At 35.7% G+C, this 20,659-nt stretch overlaps 1 protein-coding gene across 2 annotated transcripts in view; it reads left to right on the top strand.

Moving 5' to 3' along the window:
• Positions 1–20,659, top strand: part of RELCH (RAB11 binding and LisH domain, coiled-coil and HEAT repeat containing) — a 139,613-nt gene that overhangs the window by 99,650 nt on the left and 19,304 nt on the right. The window contains exons 20-26 of one of the 2 annotated variants that reach the window (XM_069100247.1): positions 248–327; positions 5,768–5,874; positions 7,036–7,135; positions 12,992–13,074; positions 13,283–13,346; positions 15,855–15,993; positions 17,081–17,197. In XM_069100247.1, the coding sequence (XP_068956348.1) occupies positions 248–327; positions 5,768–5,874; positions 7,036–7,135; positions 12,992–13,074; positions 13,283–13,346; positions 15,855–15,993; positions 17,081–17,197 (690 nt within the window). Of the gene's footprint in view, positions 1–247; positions 328–5,767; positions 5,875–7,035; positions 7,136–12,327; positions 12,411–12,991; positions 13,075–13,282; positions 13,347–15,854; positions 15,994–17,080; positions 17,198–20,659 lie in introns of both variants that reach the window. The other variant, XM_069100248.1, reaches the window with a different exon arrangement.

Here is a 20,659-nt window from a genome sequence, read left to right as displayed (position 1 = left end):
TCACTAAATTTCTTTCTTATGTAACATTACCATTTGTTATAATTCTAGGCTTTTGGTACAGAAAATCCTAAAGGCAAGTAGTGTTTAGTTGCATTTTCATGGCTAGTAAAAATGGTTTTTTGTAAAGATGTTGTCACTACTTTGTAACACTGAAGCAAAAACTGTTATGTTTAAGTAAACAAATTGTTAGGTGACAATTTTACTTTATATTTAGAAGAATTTTTTAAAATTATGTCTATGATTTTAGATTCTTCAGCAGGAAATGGGGTCCTAACAAAAGCTACAGTCCCTATTTATGCAACAGGAGTCCTCACATGCTATATTCAGGTAAGAAGGAGATTCTTTATTTCATGCATACATTTTTAAGCTTGGTCTACTAGTTCTGCATATGTTAAGCGTAAGGAGGAGGGGAGATTTGTAAATCATCTGGATGTCAAGTCAACAAGCTTTTATTAAATGCCTACTATCTGCCATGTACTAAGCTCTGGAGAAAGGCAAAAACCATCCCTGCTTTCAAGGAACTTACCATCTTAAATGCAAAAAACTAAATATAAATAAGATACATACAGAAAAAATTGGAGGGATGGCCAGGTAGCACAGCAAATAATAGCACTGGTCCCAGAGTCGGGATGACCTGGGATAGAATCTGGGCTCAAACACTTAGCACCCATCCAGAAACACCTGGCCGTGTAACCTTGAGCAAGTTACTTAACCCTAATTGCTTAGGGGCGGCCAGGTGGCTCAGTGAGTATGAGCACCGGCCCTAGAGTCAGGGTGACCTGGGATCGAATCCAAACTCTAATACTTAGCACCACACCCAGAAATAACTGGCCGTGTAACCTTGAGCAAGTTACTTAACCCCAATTGCTTTAAAAAAAAAAAAGAAGAAAAAATTGAGATAATTTCATTATTATCACTAGAATTAAGGGAGACAAGGAAAGGTTTCTTGAAGAAGATGAGATTTGAGCTAAAACTTGAAAAAAGTCTAGAGGCAGGATTCCAGGCATAAAAGACAGCCAGTGAAAATGCAGAGAGAAAGTGCATCTCAAGACAAATTAAGTCAACAGGTATTTGTTAAGCACCTATTGTGTATCAGACACTGCTAAAAGATAGGAGAAAGATAATTCCTCGTTTTTATTCAATGTATAGTAAGATTAGTGGAGAGATTATTTGAGATCAGAATCTCAAATTTTTCAGTGGTTATATATAACATATTGAATTGCTTGCCTTCTCACTGAGGGTGGGTGGGGAGGGAAGAAGGGAGAGAATTTGGAACTTAAAGTTTTAAAAATAAGCTAAAAATTCTTTTTATATACAGCTGGAAAGTAATATATACAGGCAGTGGAGTATAGAACTCTATCTTGTCCTACAAGAAAGTAAGGGGGGAGAAGATGGGGAGGTGATAAAAGGGAGGGCGTATTGGGGGAAGGGGTACTCAGAATACTTGCCATGGCGGGGGAGGAGAGATGGGGAGAAAATTTGGAACTCAATCTTATGGAAATGAATGTTGAAAATTAAAATTAATAAAAATGTTGAAAACCATTTTCAGTCGTTAAAAAACATGAAAATTGTCTTTTTCTTTATTTAAGCAAAAGCATTAAGCTAGGGTTATGCATCACAGATTGCATTTGTTTCATAGAATTCTTAACGGAATGAAAAAAAAAATTCTTAAGTGCTTACAACATACCAAGAACTTTGTTAAACACCCGGGATATAAATACAAAAAGCAAGATAGTCCCTACCCTCAGAGAGCTTACCTTTCAATAGGAGAAAACAGCACCCCCTTGCTGTGTCCAGGAAGCACTCAGTTGATTGGACAGGAAAAGGTAAAAGCTCACCAGAGCCAGCAAGCATTTATTAAGCTCTTATGTATTAGACACTGTGCTAAGTGCTAGGGTTACAAAGAAAGACAAAAGCAGGCCTTACCCTCAAGGAGGGCATTCAAATGAAGGAGACAACATGCAGAAAGCTATGTAATTTCAAGATATATACAGAGCAAATTGGAGTTAACCTCAGAGTGAAGACACCAGCAGTGAGAGGAGGAGATAACCTCTTAACAAAGGTGGGATTTTAGCAGAGGCTCGAAGGAAACATGGGTATCTTTGTGGGCAGTAGAGAAAGCATCAGAATGATAGGAGATGAGTAGGGGAGACGAGATCTGAACCAACAGCCTCTACTTTTTTTTTTTTTTTTTGAAATATGAGATCAGATCCTCAGGTGAGGTCATGAAGGGAGAGAATGCTAGGGCAGGATTGAAAGAGGTCACATGAAGGTAAAGGACAGGGTTAGGTTGTACAGCAGAGGAAAGAATGGAGAGATAAAGAATTTTGAACAGAGGAGAGAATTTCAGAATTAATTAATGACCATGGAAACAGAATGCTTATTTCTAGTGGCAGGATCAAAGGTATGAATCTCCCTCTTTATAGCTGAGATGGAAAGGAGGATTTACTTCTTTTATTTACTATTTATTTATTTTTCAGCTGTCTGTCCATGTACACTTAGCCCTTAAGTGTGGTGGCCTCCTTTAGCAGTAGCCTACATTCTGAAACTTGCCGGTTTCACCAAGTACTGCTGACCCTGTACTGCAGGCCTCCTATGGATTTTCTGATAACCTGTATAAGAGCATCTAACATCATAATTTTATCTGATCAATCCAGCATTCATTAAGCATTTAACTCTGTGCCAGGTACTAAGGATACAAAAAAGAAATAATCCCTGGCATGGAGGAGCTAACTTTTTTAGGGCATACAACATGTATATACATAACTATGTACAATTATCCAGCAACTTGGGTAAATCTTGTTAGAAGGACTTAGCAAAGTTTTAGACAAGAATAGGACTGGATGAAGCGGCATTGCAGTCAGAATGGAAATCTGGTTTGTACCATTGGGAGACACCTTCTCTACTTAATGAAATCACTTATTCCCCAGAACACAATTGACTACCATTGTACCCATTTTTTTCCTGTAATGGAACTGACTTTGAATCATATATTTGCATTGATTATTTTATGGCTTGTGTCTGTAATTTACCACAGGTGCCACAAGATGGTATCATACTAGTGATTATGAATTGCATGAGGAACAGGTTGCTGTTCAAGTTAGCCAAAATGAGATAAACACAGTCTGGTCAATTTTAATTTTTTTTTAATGAACTTTTTAAAGAAAAATACAAATATGCAAGTTTCATAAATAATTTCTCACTGTTAAATAAAATAGTTTCAGGAAAATATAAAGAAACAAATTAATCTAGGATGGTTTAAGAGCCCCTTATAGGACTGCATGTATTCACCAGATCCCTTAATACATTCTCAAAATTAGAGTACTATCACAGCATAGTACACACCTAGAAGGCCCTTCTAATCAGATGAATAAATGAATAAAAAATATTTAATGCTTACTATATATAACTAAAGATACAGATAGAAAAGCAAACTATTCTCTATCTTCAGAGAGTTTCTGTTCTAATAGCAAAGACAGTATATATAATAACATCACTCTGTCACAGTGTCTTATACGTAGTAATTTCTCAATAAACATGTGTTGAATGGTGAATTCTTTGTCTTTCTTTACTTCCTGAATCAGTGCTTGCTGTGAAACTAGCTGCTAGATATATAAACTCTTCATTTACTTAAGTGACATCTTTAACTTTATCTCTATATTTATCAACTATTCATGCTAAATAAACATTTTGTTCCATGTCTTCTTCATACCTGATTCCAAAGAAAACTGAACTCTCCAGCTCTCTGCCCTATTCATTTCCCATGACTATATTTGGCCCAGTTAGGGAACCTGTCATTTTGCTATTGTTTGATGAAAGTGTATAGTACCCACTTTCAGATCATGTCCTCCATTTCTAGCTAGTCTGCTTTACTGCATGATGTTGTCAGGATCCCTCCTCTCCTATATTTCATTGTGATTTGATATACCCTACAAGTGTGTATTTCAATTTTCTGCTAAAGCTTTCAAGGTTTGCTTCATACTTGCCTCCAACCCCACCTGTTTCTTAAAGGGGATTTCTTTTTTTTTTTTAATTTTTTTCTTCTAATTTAATTTAAATTTTTTTTCAAATGCTTTATTAACTTCTGATTTACATCATTCATTTCCACCAGATTTTGAGTTACAAATTTTTCCCCATTTTTCTCCTTCCTACCGCCCCAAAATAGCAGTCCCACAGGATATCCCCTCCTCCAATCTGCTCTCTCCCATATTTTCTCCCATACCCCTTTCGACTTTTCCAGTGGATCTCTATGCCCCAGTGCCTGTATATCTTATTTCCCAATTACATGTAAAATAGTATTAATAATAGTGTGTATATATATTTGAATATTTGATTTTAAAACTTTGAATTCCAGATTCATTCCCTTCCTCCCTTGTCACTCACCCTTACTAGGAAGATAAGCAGTTCAGTATAGGTTGTACATGTGTGGCTAATGCAAAACAATAACATAGCGATATATTGTAAAAGATTGACTATATTTCCCTCCCTCCTATCCCACCTCCCACTTGTTTTATTCTCTGCTTTGATCCTGTCCCTTTTCAAAAGTGGGTGCTTCCAACTTCCCTCCCCCCAAGCTTGCCCTCCCTTCCATCATTCCCCTCTCTCAACCCCTTCCCCCCCCTACTTTTCTGGAGTGTGAGATACCCTATTTAGTGTGTATTTCATTCCCTCCTCAAGCCAAATTCAATGGGAATAAGGTTGACGCATTCCCTTTTGCCTTCCTATTCTTCCCCTCCATTGTAACCATTTTCCCTTGCCTCTTCTATATGAGATAGTTTACCCCATTCTGTCTCTCCCCATCTCCTCTCATTATATTCCTCTCTCACCTCTTAATTTCACCTTTTAAGTACCATCCCTTCCTGTTAAATTGGTCCTGTGCCCTCTATCTATGTATACCTGTAAACATATATACACACATTCACATATGTATTCATATGCCCATTCACCCTCATATATACATATATATATATATATATATATTTCTATTCCCTTCAACTATTGAGAAAAGTTTCATCAGTTACAATTATTGTTTTTCCATGTAGGAATGTTAATAGTTCAATTTTGATAAGTTCCTTATGATTTCTTTTCCCTGTTTACCTTCTCATGCTTCTCTTGCTTCTTGTATCTGAATGTCAGATTTTCTATTCAACTCTGGTTTTTTCAGCAAGAATGCTTGAAAGTCCTCTATTCCACTGAATGACCATATTTTCCCCTGAAACATGATACTCAGTTTTGCTGGGTAGGTGACTCTGGGTTTTAATCCCAGCTCCTTTGCCCTCCGGAATATCATATTCCAAGGCCTTCAATCCCTCAGTGTAGAAGCTGCCTGGGGTTATCCTGATTGTGTTTCCGCAATATTCATATTTCTTCCTGGCTGCTTGTCATATTCTCTCCTTAATTAAAGGGGATTTCTTAGTTTTATTTTCTTATTCATTTTTTTTGTTAAGTATCTGTCCCTACAGTTGCCCCCCATCAGTGCTCCACGAAGAGTTCATGATTCTGTTATTTATAATTAGGTTGAGAATACATTGTGCTTTGAAATCTATATTAGAACTGAAAGTTAAAGGTTGTATTAGTGAAAGAGTATACAATTTATTACGTTCATCTAAAAGTTTAACACAAAATTATTGTGATCATACTCCACCAGGAGAAGATAAGTACATCATAAATAATTTGCTATGATTATTTTCATTAGAATCCTTTCAGATTATCACATTAATCCAATGTTTTCTTGAACACCTTAACCTAGATCTCTCTTCCTTTTCAGGAAGAAGACCGCAAACTTTTAGTTGGGTTCTTAGAAGACGTAATGACTATGCTTTCGTTGTCTCATGCTCCCCTTGATAGTCTGAAGGCTTCTTTTGTGGAACTGGGGTAAAAGTAATAGCTTTTGTAGTTTCTTTAAAATGTAAATATATATATAAACATGGCTTTGTAAAAAAAAAAAATCTTTTCATTGAGGGATGAGAGGATACACTAGAATATATAAACTTGAAGAAAACTGTTTGATTCCTGCAGCAAAAGATCACCCTCAGAGACAAAGCCAGGCTCATTTGTATGTTAACAGTCAATATACATGTATTAAGTGCCTCCCATGGAACAGTACTGTGCTAAATGCTGGGAATACACATCAAAAAAAGAAAGGTAGTCCCTGCCAACAAGGAGCTTACAGTCTAACAGGGGACAGACAACACACAAAAGCAAGATGAGAAGCTAGGGGTGGAGGGAATTTAGGGATAGGGTAGAGAAGGTACCCTGCATGGAGGTGGAGCATGATTCATCCAAAAGAGTGCATCTGGATGGAAATTAAAAGATAGCTGGCCTAGGAATGCTCCTTGGGACTTTGGGAAGAATTTCTAGCTTTGCTGCCAAATCAGAGGGGCAGAGGGAACTGATGAGCTGTGAGTACCAAGGCTGATGTAGTCTCTCCTGATGTTGAGTTTTCCAGTGATGGGATTCCTCAGGGCATGATGAAATACAATGGAATGCAGCCCAATATGGTCTATAAAGGGCTAGGCCTAGGCAGGAAGTCATGGCTTCAAATCCTGCCTCTGGCACCTACTATGTAACCATCGGCACTAAGCTTTTAAACTAAACTCTCAGTGATGAGAGAACTTCTTGCAGTGATCTAAGACTTTATGTTGCCAATATATGAATTATAAATCTGCATTGGTGGAGGGAAATTTCTGCACTGTGAGTTCCCTACCCTGATGAAATCTCAGATCTGAACACAATCCTGCCTTGGTCAAAAAAAATGTGAAAAACAGTGTGCTGAGCATTAGAAATACAAAAACAAAACTCTGTCTGTCTTTGGGGAACTTATATTCTACTTATTAGCCTTCTGACCTTGAGCAAATCAGTTATCCTGAGTCTTAATTTCATCGTTTGTAAAATATTTTTACCATTTGTACTATCTTTCTCACAGAGCTGTAGAGGATACTTTGTAAATCTTAAAGAACTGTTATCAATGTGAGCTGCTGCTATAGTATGCCATTATGGTTTTGTTGCTCCTAATTTTAACATTTTTTTCCATAGAGCAAACCCAGCATACCATGAGTTGCTTTTGACTGTTTTGTGGTATGGTGTTGTCCATACTTCAGCACTTGTTAGATGTACTGCTGCTAGAATGTTTGAGGTAAGTGAATCAAAGTTTTCTGTTTCATTAGATTGTTTAAGTTGTCGTTTAGGGGAGGAGGTGGGAGAAAGAACAGGGAACAAGGAATGGGAGGATGTAAAAACAATTCCTGTATGTTATTCTAATGCATATTTTATATGCGTATCTGTTGTAACAGTACTAAGTTGTGTACTGTGTGATGGAGCAGCTTTTGCACTGTAGTTTTCACATATTTAAATGTCTTTTGACCATTCAAATTATTTCCTTAAAAGATGTTTTATGGTAGCTTCTTTTACTTTCCTGTTTTATTTCTGACTTCAGAATTCAGTTTAAATCTTTCTGAATATGCCTTCCTGTTTTCTAATAACATTAATAAAAGGAGCTCATCCTATAAAACATCTCTCAAATTATGAACTCTAGATCCTTCTGTGACTTTCATTAAGAAATGCTATTTTGGGGGCGGCCAGACGGCTCAGCGAGTAAGAGCACCAGCTCCAGTGTCAGGATGACCTGGGGATCAAATATGGGCTCAGATACTTATCACCACACCCAGAAATAACTGGCCATGTAACCTTGAGCAAGTTACTTAACCCCAATTGCTTAAAAAAAAATGCTGTTTTTCATTAAAGACATCTTAATCACCACTCATACAACCTATCCAGATTAATCTTATTAAAAAAGCAAACAAACATAGACCCATGTTCTTTTTGCCCCATCACCTGCCTACAGCATTACAGGGGAAAGGATATATAAATACAGTATGTTTAAATGTTAGTTATAGAGGTTGTAAGTGCAGTGTATCAGTTAGTACTTGACATTCTCTTAAAAACACCCCAGTTCCTTATCATGTACTCCAGTTATAAATTTTTAGTAGTTTTATAAGAGCAGTATTGCTAAGTTAAATTGATTGCTTTAATACTCCTCCATGAATCTTAATTTATAACTTACCAGAGTTTAAAAAGAGGAGATGCATTAGAGACCTAAATCAATAGTAATATTTTTTAAATTATGTCCTCTAAAATCTTCAGGTACATAAAGTAGGTGTATAAAAATTCTGTATAACCTTTAACATTTTTGTAAAAGTCTTCTGTAGTTCTAAGGAAGTAGGAAGTCACTATCTCTGGTATAACCTCAATAACTACACACACACAATATGGATATATATAAAAAGACTCCAATTCTTGTCCTTCATGGTAAATAGAAAATTAAGATTTTAGTTTTACTTTCAGAGTACATTTCCCTCTGTCTGAAGAATTCATTAGATTATCCTTTTCCTCAGAAAGTAATGTGAATTAATAATATATAATTAATGCTACAAGTATAAAACTATTTACAGATTCAACATTTTGGAAGATTTCTTTTATGATTTCCTCTTCTAAATAATTGAGAACAAATTTGAAAAAGCAATTATAAGTTTTACTAAATAACACACATAAAGTATTAGTCCATTGTAGTAATTTTGTTAAGACCTAATGATAATATATACTTTATGGTTTTTCTCAGTACTCTTAAATAAATGAATGAAAATAAGTTTGTATAAATAAAATAATGAATGCTCCCTATAATTTCTTAAAAATACATTTTCTAGCTTTTTTATACCTTTTGCCTGGTTTGGGTCTGTCTCTTTGCTTTTGCTGCTGATTTGAAAACTGTATTCATGCTTAAGCTGTTGCTGCAGTTATTACTTTCTTAGGTCTATTGTTAATCTGTTTGTGCATAAAGGTTTAGTTCTGGGACTTAACATAGTACCCAGCACATAATAGACATTGATGAAATGCTTGTGGATTGATTTATGATTTGAAAAAATCCTATACAATAAACTTTTTCCCCTAAGTATGAATTAGGTTCAGTGATGGAAGCAAAAATACAAGTATTTTTTGTCAGTCACAGTGCTTTAATTTGAACTTCAGTCAAATTTATTCTGTTAGAATAAATGAGGCTCATGATCAATCATTGTCATTTTTTTGTATTCATAAGAATATTCCCAATAAGAAAACTTTTGTTAAGCAAGAATCTAAGTAAGGAATCAAGAACCAAACTTTACAAATTTCTAAATAATCATATCTTGGGATTTGATTTTGATAATGCAGTCAATATAGTTTTGCATGTTGGTTGAAATAATTCTGACTTTATGAACCATTTGCTTTGCTCGGCTTTTTTCTCCCCCACAGTAGTGAATTTTAATATACAGTCAGAAGCACATAAACTTCAAATATATGTACATATGTATGTATAACATATTTAGAGCTAGAAAGGACACAAATCAAAATCATTCATTTTTCAAATGAGGATACTTATTTGATACTATATTTACATGTGCCATGTTGTCAGGTAGTCAATAAGCATTTTTAAGTGTCTGCTGCATGTCAGGCACTATGCTAGGTGCCGTAGATACAAAGAATGGCAAAAGACAGTTCCTACCCTCAAGGATCTTATGGAGAAGACAAAAGTAACCATGTATAAACAAGTGTTGGTCTGAATATTGGTCTCCCTCTAAAATTAAAGGTGTACTATGAAATTCTGGGGAGGCAGCACAGTGTAGTGGACAGAATGCTGAATTTGGAGTTAAAAGACTTGTGGTCAAATCTCAGTTCTGCCATTTACTACATCCATGACCTTGAGTGAATTGGGAGTAGCATTCCTGGACTTCAGCTGTACACAACCTGATCCCAACCTGTCTTTCCAGTTTTGTTGAATGTTATTCTCACTCTTGCATGATGGTATCCAGCCAAAGTGGCCTTCCTCTTTTCCTCATACAAGAAATTCTACCTCCTTTCTACATGGCTTTGTACTGACACTGCCCCATGACTAGAATACATTCATGTACATGTGTCTCTATATAATATATAATAATAATATAATATATGTAAATATATTAAATATGTGTATTTGTTGCCAGCACCTAGCATAGGGTATGGCTTTTAATAAATGATTGGTTGATTTTCATTTTCTATGAAATAAAGTATTGGGCCAGATGATTTGTAAGGTCCTTTCCATCTCTAAATTGATTGTTTTCTAATCCTGTATAATACCAGTGCCTTGAAATTGTAGTTTTAGGTGAATTTGGTCCTAGGGTTGGAGGGAGAATACTATGGCCTGTATTCAGTCCAATACAGTTAATAATTAATTAATTTTATGTCATGGAAGGCCTTAGCAATCATTGTTTCCTGTCCAAACTTTCTTTTTTTTGGTCTTTTATGAAAATTACTTCACTTAAAATCAAGTTTAGTGCTAATAATAATAATAATATATTGTGGCAAAGCTATTCCCAAAACAAAATAAGCTAAGACATTTAATGATAGTAGCAGGGAGAAAAGTTAGCAAATTCATGAATTAGTCTCCTCGATTATACTTTTAAACAAGCAGACTAATTGTAGCTAAGAAATTTTGTCTTGATGATAAGACCAGTAAATTAAATGTACATATTGAAATTTAGCAAGTTGGTTTGAATTATACCTATAATATTTCATACCAGAAATCCAGTACTTCCCATATGCTAAACCAAAGATTATATTCAAATTGGCAAAAGAACAAGTCATAAATTTGTTATTTTTCCTCACATGGTTATTTAGTTGTCACCTACTACAAATGCAAGAAATGATAAGAATTTTAGTTATAAAAATTCTAAAGATAACCAAGATCTGGCATGAAACCTAGTTCTACTAACTATAAAATAGTCTGATTAACATCTCTAAATTTCCATTTTGTGAAAGTGAAGGCAAAAAAGGGGGGGTAGTGTTCAGTCTTCTCTAGATTTCACTCATTAAAATGAATGATTTAAAGAGGAAATGCACCAGTCTCCATTTATGTAGTTAAAATCACTAAATAATAAACATCAGCTCTTTTTAAATTCCAATCAAATTAAATCAGATCATATTTCCATTGATGGCATAATCAAAAGAAAATTAATTGATAATGATGCTGTTGTTAGCTTTTAAAAATGATTGGTACATTTAAAGAATTACAAAATATTAGACCTCATTATAAAAGTTTAACCATACAAACCAATAGAAATTGGCTTGGATACTGTGTCCTTTCATATACACCACAGACCTAATAACTCTGAATTCTACCTCAAGAGAAAAATAAAGAAGTAGTCTGTGTAGCAGCAAGCACCCCAAGCACGTCCTCAGGGTTTGCTGCTACCACACAGGTTCTTGGATCTGCTTTGTTAAAGGAAAGCAACTCAAAATGGGTTAACAAGCTTACTTTAATCAGTCAGACATATATCGTTTACCTTGTTCAGGGGAAAAAGGTCAGCACCCCAAACTCCAAAGTACACAGACAGAATTATCAAGACATTAACAGATCAAGTAGACAGCTTTCCAAACTGTCCAACCATTACATCCATACCCAGTCAACATCTGGGTTTCCACATCTGGGTTTTTCAAAGCCGGGGGACTCTCAACAACGGCTTCCCAGAATTCAGATCAAATCACAGAACACTTCTCAAAGTGAGTCCCAAAACAAAGCTACACATCAGGGCTTATATAGCCTTCTCCTGGCTCAGAGAATATAACAACCTTATTGACTCACTGGCCAATCAAGAAGTATCTACTGAAAAACAAGCCTCCCTCCCCAGGCTTCAGGTGCATTTTAGCCTAGGGGCAGGGAAGATCTTCCAAATTTGCATTCCCATTACAGTCTGTTATCAGAAACTCTGCTTAGTAATTTAAAGGTGCTTGCTATGGTTATAAAGCATATATGCAGTTTTAGTGGCCTTTAGGTATCTGCAAACTGCTAGCTATTTTAGTTTAGTTAGCACAATTCAGTTTGTACCTTATTTGTCATAGTAAAACACATTCATTTTGGATTTGAATTTGGAACACTAACTTTGAACTCAGAGTCATATTTTAACTGAACATTTTTAAAGCCTAAAAGTAATACTAAATTTATTAATTCCGTTGCAGTTTATTTTTAAGTAGACAGCATGATGAAATGTGACCCAAGAGTACAAACTGTCATTGAATTAATTATGGATTCAACTTGTGTGGATTTCTAGGCCATTGAAGCTTTGTTTTCCTCCCAAGCATCCTCTGCCTTTGTAAAGCATTAGTGTAGCAATATATGCTTAGCTTCTAATTTTGGTTTTGCTTTTGTGTTCTCTCTCTTTCTCCTTCTGTCTTGGTTATGCCTTTCTTCTTCCCATGGTACTGTGCTCACTCTTTACGTGCATCACCTGTGAATACCCCTCCCCTGCGCCGAACAATCAGCTGTTGGTGAAGGGGGTGAATGAAACTCTGGTAGCTCAGAGGGTTGTTCCTGCTCTCATTACTCTCTCCAGTGATCCTGAAATGTAAGTTTCTTACCTGACTTATACATTCAGCATCCCTTTTAATATTCGTTTGTTGAAAAATAGCCATCAGTATTTTTAAAAATCACATTGATGAGTGCTTCTTTATAACTTAAAGCATCTTTAAGTTATATTTATTTTTATTAAATATTAAATTTTGTTCTATTGTTCTAACCTTTTCAGGATACCACTTGTTTGTTATTGAGCCAAATTAAAATGCTCTTATAAAATGAGCTTAAAAGTTTACTCATTTATCGTATGCCTAAACTAGTTTGAAACTTATCTACTGAATCTTATATAAAGATTTGAGATAAAAGTAGTTCACTCGATTTTAAATATCCAGATATGCTGATGGACTATTTCCTCCAAGCTAAAAAGGGATGCTTCACTAATCTCACTAACAGGCCATTACCAGTAAGTAAGCATAGTAGCATGAACCAAAACCTTAACCATGTTAATGTCTATTGTGAGTGACTAAACCAAGAAAGGCCAATGAGTCTGCCTGCCCATCCTCAGTCACAGCTAACCCAGTTCTCATTCCAGTTTACCAAAACATTTTTTATTGCATGTTGACTGGTTTACAGCTGACTCTTCGAGGCATGAGTGAAGCATTAGTTGACAAGCGGGTTGCTCCGGCCCTTGTTACCTTATCCAGTGATCCTGAATTGTGAGTTTCACAGACTGCGACCTTAAGTTATCCTGTCTGTCTTTTTGAGCATTCTTCCTGGTCTACTTTTATTTTTTTATTTTTTTATTTTATTTTGTCATTGCTAGAAACTAATACAATATAAATTGTGCCCATATTAAATATATTTTAGCTTTATTTATTGTTTTCTTGAAGAATGGTTAAGTTTATTTATTTTCTTATTCCACAGCTCTGTCAGGATTGCCACAATTCCTGCCTTTGGCACCATTATGGAAACAGTTATTCAAAGAGAGGTAGGAATGCTATGAAACTGAAAAGTGCTACTGACCTCCCAAGTAACAGTTGCTCCCTGGGACAGTCAATACACATTTTACTTCCTGGGAAATTATCAAAATGTCATCTTTCTGTCAAATATATTTTCCTGCTTATACAAAAAGATTATCTTTTGTTTTTTCTTTTTGGAGGGGGGAAGGCAGGGCAATTGGGGTTAAGTGACTTGCCCAAGGTCACACGGCTAGTAAGTGTTGTGTCTGAGACTGGATTTGAACTTAAGTCTTCCTTACTCCGGGGGTAGTGCTCTATTCACTGTGCCACCTAGCCACCCCAAAGATTATCTTTTCAAATGTAATAAAGTTTGTATATGTGATATTTTGAACAGTGAATTCTAGTCACTATTATCATTTGAGATATAACCCATACGTTCTCAGAGTGCAACATGCTTTCTGCCAAAATACAAAAAACCCTCACACAATAGAAAATCAAGTCATTTATGCAAAGTGGTGAGTCATTTTCTACAGAGATGCTCTGTTTCACATTTTATTTGGTGATATTTTCATAAAGAAGATGAGCACCTTATGGTATGCATATAAGTGAAGCTTATTTTAGACCTCTTTAAAGTGACTTTAAATTTCACCATATTAGGGGCGGCCAGGTGACTCAGCGAGTAAGAGCACCAGCCCCAGTGTCGGGATGACCTGGGGGATCGAATCTGGGCTCAGATATTTAGCACCACACCCAGAAATAACTGGCCATATAACCTTGAGCAAGTTACTTAACCCCAATTGCTTATTAAAAAAAAGAAATTTCACTATGTTACATGTATGCATACTTTTCAGCTTCAAGTTATTTCATGTATTCTGCCATAGAGAATATTTCTACTAAAAGGAAAATAAATGTGCTATAAAGTGATCCTTCTTATCTTTCTGGAAAGCCAGGCAAGGATGTGACCAAGACAACTTCATTCCTTCTCTCTTGAGAAGTGACAAGAAAAAATATGATTAGAGGAAGGAAAGAATAGAAAGATCAAGGGAGAAAGGAGCATGTTAGTGGGTCAGACACCATCGGCCATTGAGAAATCCTGCTTTCCTACTGACACGTTTAGAGATAAATTGGCTAGAATATATCTGTTCTCTATAAAGTATCAGGCCATATGTTTATTCTCAAACCTCTTGCAAGTAGATCCAAATGCTCTAATTCTGGAATCAGGGACCCTGGGTTCAAATCCTACTTCTGGTACTGTGTGACCTCAATCAAGTTTTTTTTTTTTGGAGGGGGGAATGCAAGGTAGTTGAGGTTAAGTGACTTGCCCAAGGTCACACAGCTAGTAAATGTCAAGTGTCTGAGTCCAAATTTGAACTCAGGTCCTCCTGAATCCAGGGCTGGGTGCTCTATTCACTGTGCCACCTAGCTGCCCCCCAGTCCTCCCTCAGCTTCAGTTTGCTCCCCTTTAAAATTAAGAGAATGGACTAGGTGGTCTTGGAGGCCGAGGCCCCTTCCATCTCTACATGTGCAATTCTAGCAGGAGACTAATATACAAAAAACTGAACTACTAGTCTGGGCCTGGTACTTTCCAATTATTACAGTAACTGCTTCACATGCTTTAGCAAGTGACTCTTCAGAGATAAAAATATTATAATTCCATCTCTACAAATGTTTTCTTGTCACTACTTAATAATTTCAGTGATATAACCACTTAAAAATTCACAAAAGTGTAACCTTTTAAAATCCCAAGACACATACTCTTAACAATGTTGATAGTATTGTTAGTATAATGAATTTTTGGCAACTAGCAGTCCCAACAGAATTTCTTTTGTGTTATTCTGAAAAATGCTTTTGAATTTTTTGCTGTCCTAGCTTTCCTTAATACTCTGGAATTGTGATTCTGTAGTAAAATTTTATTAGTTAATGGTCAACAAATGTTTGTTGGAGTTTTAAAAAATGAGATATATTCTTGAGTCAGAAATTTTTTTCTCATGCTTCCACTTGGATATCTCACTGGTGAGCACAATATTCTGCAGAGGTTGCATCTTGCCAGAATTTCAACATGTTCTTAAATCCTAAAATAAATTATTTTAGGGAAATGTGAGTAAGAGATAAGTCATTGATGAGTCATCAATTCAAAAAGTGAATAAATGGGTAACTTGTACTATAATTTGCAATGCAGTTTTAAATTTAAATCCTAAACCTTAGAAACTTACCTCCATTTCCTTAAATATTTTTGTAATAATGATTTTTTTTCTTTATTACTATACATTTTGGTTGGCCAGAAATAAGATAAAACATCTTAACAGGATCATTTGTGGATTTTTCCAAGTTTTAAATCTTTTCTAGACCAAACAGAACAAGTAAAGCACACGTTTGGCCTCTGTTCTGTGCTGCTAACTGCGCTGATCACTTTAAGAAATGTCTAATTGTCTTTCATTCCACATTGCAGGCTGAGTATCTGAACTTTATTCTTTTATTTTGGTTAACTCCATGTATTTGTGAGCATTTATTAACTATATGTATATGTCAATTTTAAGTTACTGGAAAGAGTGAAAATGCAGCTGGCTTCTTTCCTGGAAGACCCTCAGTATCAAGACCAACACTCTCTGCATATAGAGATCATAAAGACATTTGGAAGAGTGGGCCCTAATGCAGAACCCAGGTTTCGAGATGAGTGTAAGTTGAATCATTATACTATCCTAACTTAAAGTATTCTTTCAATTATGGTGAACAGCAAAGCCTTTGTGAACCTTCCTGACCCTGTGGTCCTGTGTGCCATGTGACCTACTCCACTGTATGCTTCTTAGACAGAGGTCAGTGGGTGGTAATGTATGGATTGTGTGACCTTGGGCAAATCATTTAACCTCTTTTGGCCTTTTAATAAAATCATCTACCTCACAGGGTTGTTGTGAGGATGATAGGGGATAATATATCTAAAGCACTTTGCAAACTTTAATGTTCTGTATAGATGCTGTATATCATAATTATTATCCTTACTGAACAAACCATATGCCAAAAGCTGGAAGTACAAGGAGCACTGATGTCTCTGATACTTCATAATTAGTAATTGCTCAGTATTAAATGTCTAACGAAATTCATTTGCTAGACATTAAATACGTCCACCAATTCAGGTCAACAGCTTTTCTGCAACTTAATCTTAGAGAGCTTCCTAAAACACTAAGATGCTTAAGTTACTTGCATAGGGGCACCTTGCCAGTGTTTCTCATGTGCAGAACTTGAACCTGGGTCTTCATGGCTTTGAAGCCAGCTCTGTGCACTGAGCCATGCTGCTTGATGTTACCACTGGGTTATAGCGTACTAACTCTGATGAAGATTTGTTTCATTGACTGCACAGGCTGAGAAAATCAAAGACAGTGAAGAAAAATTAATGCAGTCTTCTTTTATTAGATATAGCAGTGATATTTTGTCTTTAGATGCTTTCTTAGGTCCTTCTCGTTTCTTCATAATATTTTTGGAATATGCCACCAGTCAATTTTCCCTCTAAAGTGGGACAAAATTGTGTGTGTGTTTGTTTATTTATATGTTTTCACACACACACACACACACATACACATATAATACATATTTGTTTGAATGTGGTACTAAGACTGAAGCCCAAGTCAGTCTATTGTTCCATAAAGGACGATAATATACTAACTAAGATGCTGGTCATCAGAAAACTATTATACATAAACAAAATATATTTTTATTAATTAAGAAATTTTTTAGGAAAAATATAACATTTTCACTCTTTCTTTTTCAGTTGTTATACCACATTTGCACAAGTTGGCTTTGGTCAACAACCTACAAACGGTGGATTCCAAAAGACTAGATATTGCTACTCATCTGTTTGAAGCCTACAGTGCACTTTCCTGTTGTTGTATCCTTGTTTTCAAAGAAATTAATGTTTTAGCCCATATTTTTGTTGTCTTTATAACTAGAAGAGATGTTAGCATTTTTTCTTTTTGAATTGCATAAAAAATAACATACTTAGATTCTAAATTTTGTAAATTTAGTTCTTTGCCATTCATTCCTTTTTGAATTATGCTGTCCATTTCAGATTCATTATGTAATATATCTTTTGAGTGCTGAGACTTTCTGTATATTACAATGGACAGGCAAGGTCCTAATCTCCAGTTTTGAAAAATATTTGTCTACCTTATATTTATCTACCTTATACCAGTACACAAATTGGACAAAAAAATGAAAAGACATTGTGGATGGTTCAGGAAAAACATAGATTGGTCTTCAGTTTGTTGCCTGAAGCCTCATCCAACATAGGTGTCATTGCTGAAGGAGATATAGTATTCTAAACCTGATGTTTTCTAAGAAAATGGTTGGCCATCCATGTTCTGTGTATTCCTTATGAAGGCAGTCACATGAATGACTATAGTCCTGACATGTTCAGCAGTCTCCTTACCTATTTTCTAGAGGGAGATTGGCTACAACTTAGTGGTTCTTTGAACAAGGAAGATGAAAAGGAAGAAAAAAAGATGAGATGAAAGAAATACCAGAAAAGCTGAAAGCTTACAAGAGATGGATTTTATCCTAAAGAAAGAACAAGTTTGGGAAGGAGCAAGGAGAATCACCAAATCTGAATAAGAAAACTTTTAAACTGCAACTTGAGGGAGAAAATGGTCGTGCATATATAAAACTGGAAAATTCACCCATATTATGGAGATGAGATATGATGTGATGGAGGAAGAATAGCAGTAAAATAGATACCCAGTAATTTTTAGGGTAAAATAACAGAGAAGGAAATTGGGAACAGTAATTATGACCTTGTATGTTAATAAATCAAAATATAGCCTATGAGTATATAAAATGAGCTAAAAATCTAATAGTAGATTGTAAATCAATATCATCATTAAAAAGTGTATTTTCAGAGGAAATAGCTCTAATAGATTTGCACTACTGCAATAGCATATATATATAATATATGTAAAGTATATATGTGAATTGAAATTCACAAACTTGAGGAGAAGATGGATGGTAGGAGAACTTTTGAATCAGGATAAAAGAGGGGAGAAAGTTAACAGCACTATGAGAGAACACAAGGCTTCCCAGGATAAATGAGGATAAAGATAGTGAATCTAAAGGACTTTGCAAACCTCATAAAGCCTATTATAAACACCCATCGGTATTGTTGTTGTTTCCCTGGCTGAGGGTAATGCTTGTAGAATCATAAATCTCAGCAACCATCTAGTCTAACCATACCTGACCAAGAATCCCCAATCCATACCATTCCTCTGAATTCCTCTCTTCTCCTGGTTAAGAGTAGTTTTAGTTAGTTCTCATGTAGCATAATCTACAGGTCTTTTATCATACTTATAGCCCTTACCTGGACGTTCCAGATTACCAATGACCTCTCTAAAATGTGGCACATACAAGTGAACACAATACTTAAGATGTAGTCTGACCAAGACAAAACATCGTGGAATTATAACCTCTTTCCAGACACTCTGCTTCTCACCATGGCCTAAGCAAATCAGCTTTTTTTTTAGTTACATATCACATTATTAACTTCTTTTGAGCATATAGGCCAGTAAACCCCAATATCTTTTTGAAGCACACTACTATTTAGCCACCCTTCCCTCATCCTGTGCTAGTGACGTCAGTTTCTTAAACCCAAGATAAGACACAGCATTTCCTAATGAAGATACAAACCTCACCCAGAAACAAGACGTACTAGTGGTGATAGAAAACAACCATTATCCAGTCATCTAATGAAAGGCTAGTTGTGCTTTAAAAAAAAAAAAAGATAATCTTTTAAATTTTTACTTGCTGATAATTTCATCTCTCAGAAGGTAGAAAAAGGGATGAGAAGAAATGTTGCTAGACTTCTGTCTGGTATAAAGAACCAATTGATGATATACGGAGAATGAGAACCTGGAAGGGGACAGAGACCTCATTTTCTTAACAGCCAAAGATGGGATTGAAACATATAGGAATACGGATGAGTGCTTAGGCCAAGAAAACTTAATTCATTATGTTCAGGAAATATGAGAAAGTGCCTGAAGAACATTAAAAGACTCAACTATGCAATTCTGCACATATGGTTGCAAATGACCCCAACAAAGAAGAAAAAATATCTAAAAACGTTTCTTCAGTAAATTCAGATTTTAAAAGGATATGTGCAAAGGTAGAAGGGGAGACACATACACACATACATATGTACATATGTTACATTTCACATGTACGCACATATATACATGTATATGCACACATTTCATGTATATTCATAATGAAAAGGGAGACATAGAACTAATAATAGTATCAGGAAGGATAAAGTCCAGAAGGGTTTTTTTAGGTATTTGCAAAGCAAAAAGAAGGAAGGGATAAATCCACTGCTAGAGACAGATTGTGTAATGTTAGCAAGCGACATAGAAAGCAGAACTACCAAACTTCTGTTTTGCTTCTATCTTCTCTATCAGGAGAATGTTCTTAAAACTAGAAAGCGTTAAACAAACATGACCAAGTAAGAATTCAAGTCCAGAATTGGTGAAAATTTAATGAGGTTAGTCTGGCAGGAACTGTTTTTTATTAAGTCAAACTTTCTTTTAGGGATCACTAATGCCCTTTCTAAATGTCTACAAACCTCTAGTAAGTAATATGTTCTAGAATTTTGCCTGGAATAGAAATGAACCACATAGGAATATAATTGCAAAGTCTGCCTTCCTTTTTTAAAAAATCTTGATCATTGCTTTTCTCCTTTCAGTATGTCCAAAACAGAAATGATTATCTTTTCCTCTAAACCTCCTTTCCCCCACTTCCCTTTTGCTATAGAGGGCAATATCATCCTCCCAGTCCTCAGGCTCCCAACCTAGGAGTCATCCTAGATTCCTCCTTTGCAATATGTCTCTAATATGCCCCCTTCTCTTCTCTGACATTGCCACAACTCTGATGCAGGCCCTTATCACATCATATCTGGATTATTGCAATAGCCTGCTGGTGGGTTTGCCTACCTCCAGTCTCTTTCCGTTCCAATCAATCTTCCATTCAGCCACTAAAGTGATTTTCCTAAAGCACAGGAACAGTTGTGTTACCCTGCTACTCAGTAAATTCCATGACTCCTTATTGCCTCCAGAGCATATACCAAATGCTCTATTTGGCATTTAGAGGCCTTTATAAATGTAGCCCCCTACTACCTTTCTGGTCATCTTATACCTTACTCCCCAAGACATCTGCTTTGGTCCAGTGACACTGGCTTCCAGGCTGTTTTTTGAGTAAGATGCTACATTTCTTGGCTCTGGGCATTTTCTCTAGCTCTCCCCCATCCCTGGAATACTGTCCCTTTACTCTAACTATTAAGGTCCATGGCTTCCTTTAAGTCCCAACTAAA

This window comes from Petaurus breviceps, unplaced genomic scaffold, assembly GCF_028583685.1.
Source record: "Petaurus breviceps papuanus isolate PSGF00001 unplaced genomic scaffold, PetGlider_PUasm1.0 38, whole genome shotgun sequence".
NCBI classification, from domain to species: domain Eukaryota; kingdom Metazoa; phylum Chordata; class Mammalia; order Diprotodontia; family Petauridae; genus Petaurus; species Petaurus breviceps.
Note: the sequence above shows the minus strand (reverse complement) of the source record. Positions and strands in the feature narration are given on the sequence as shown.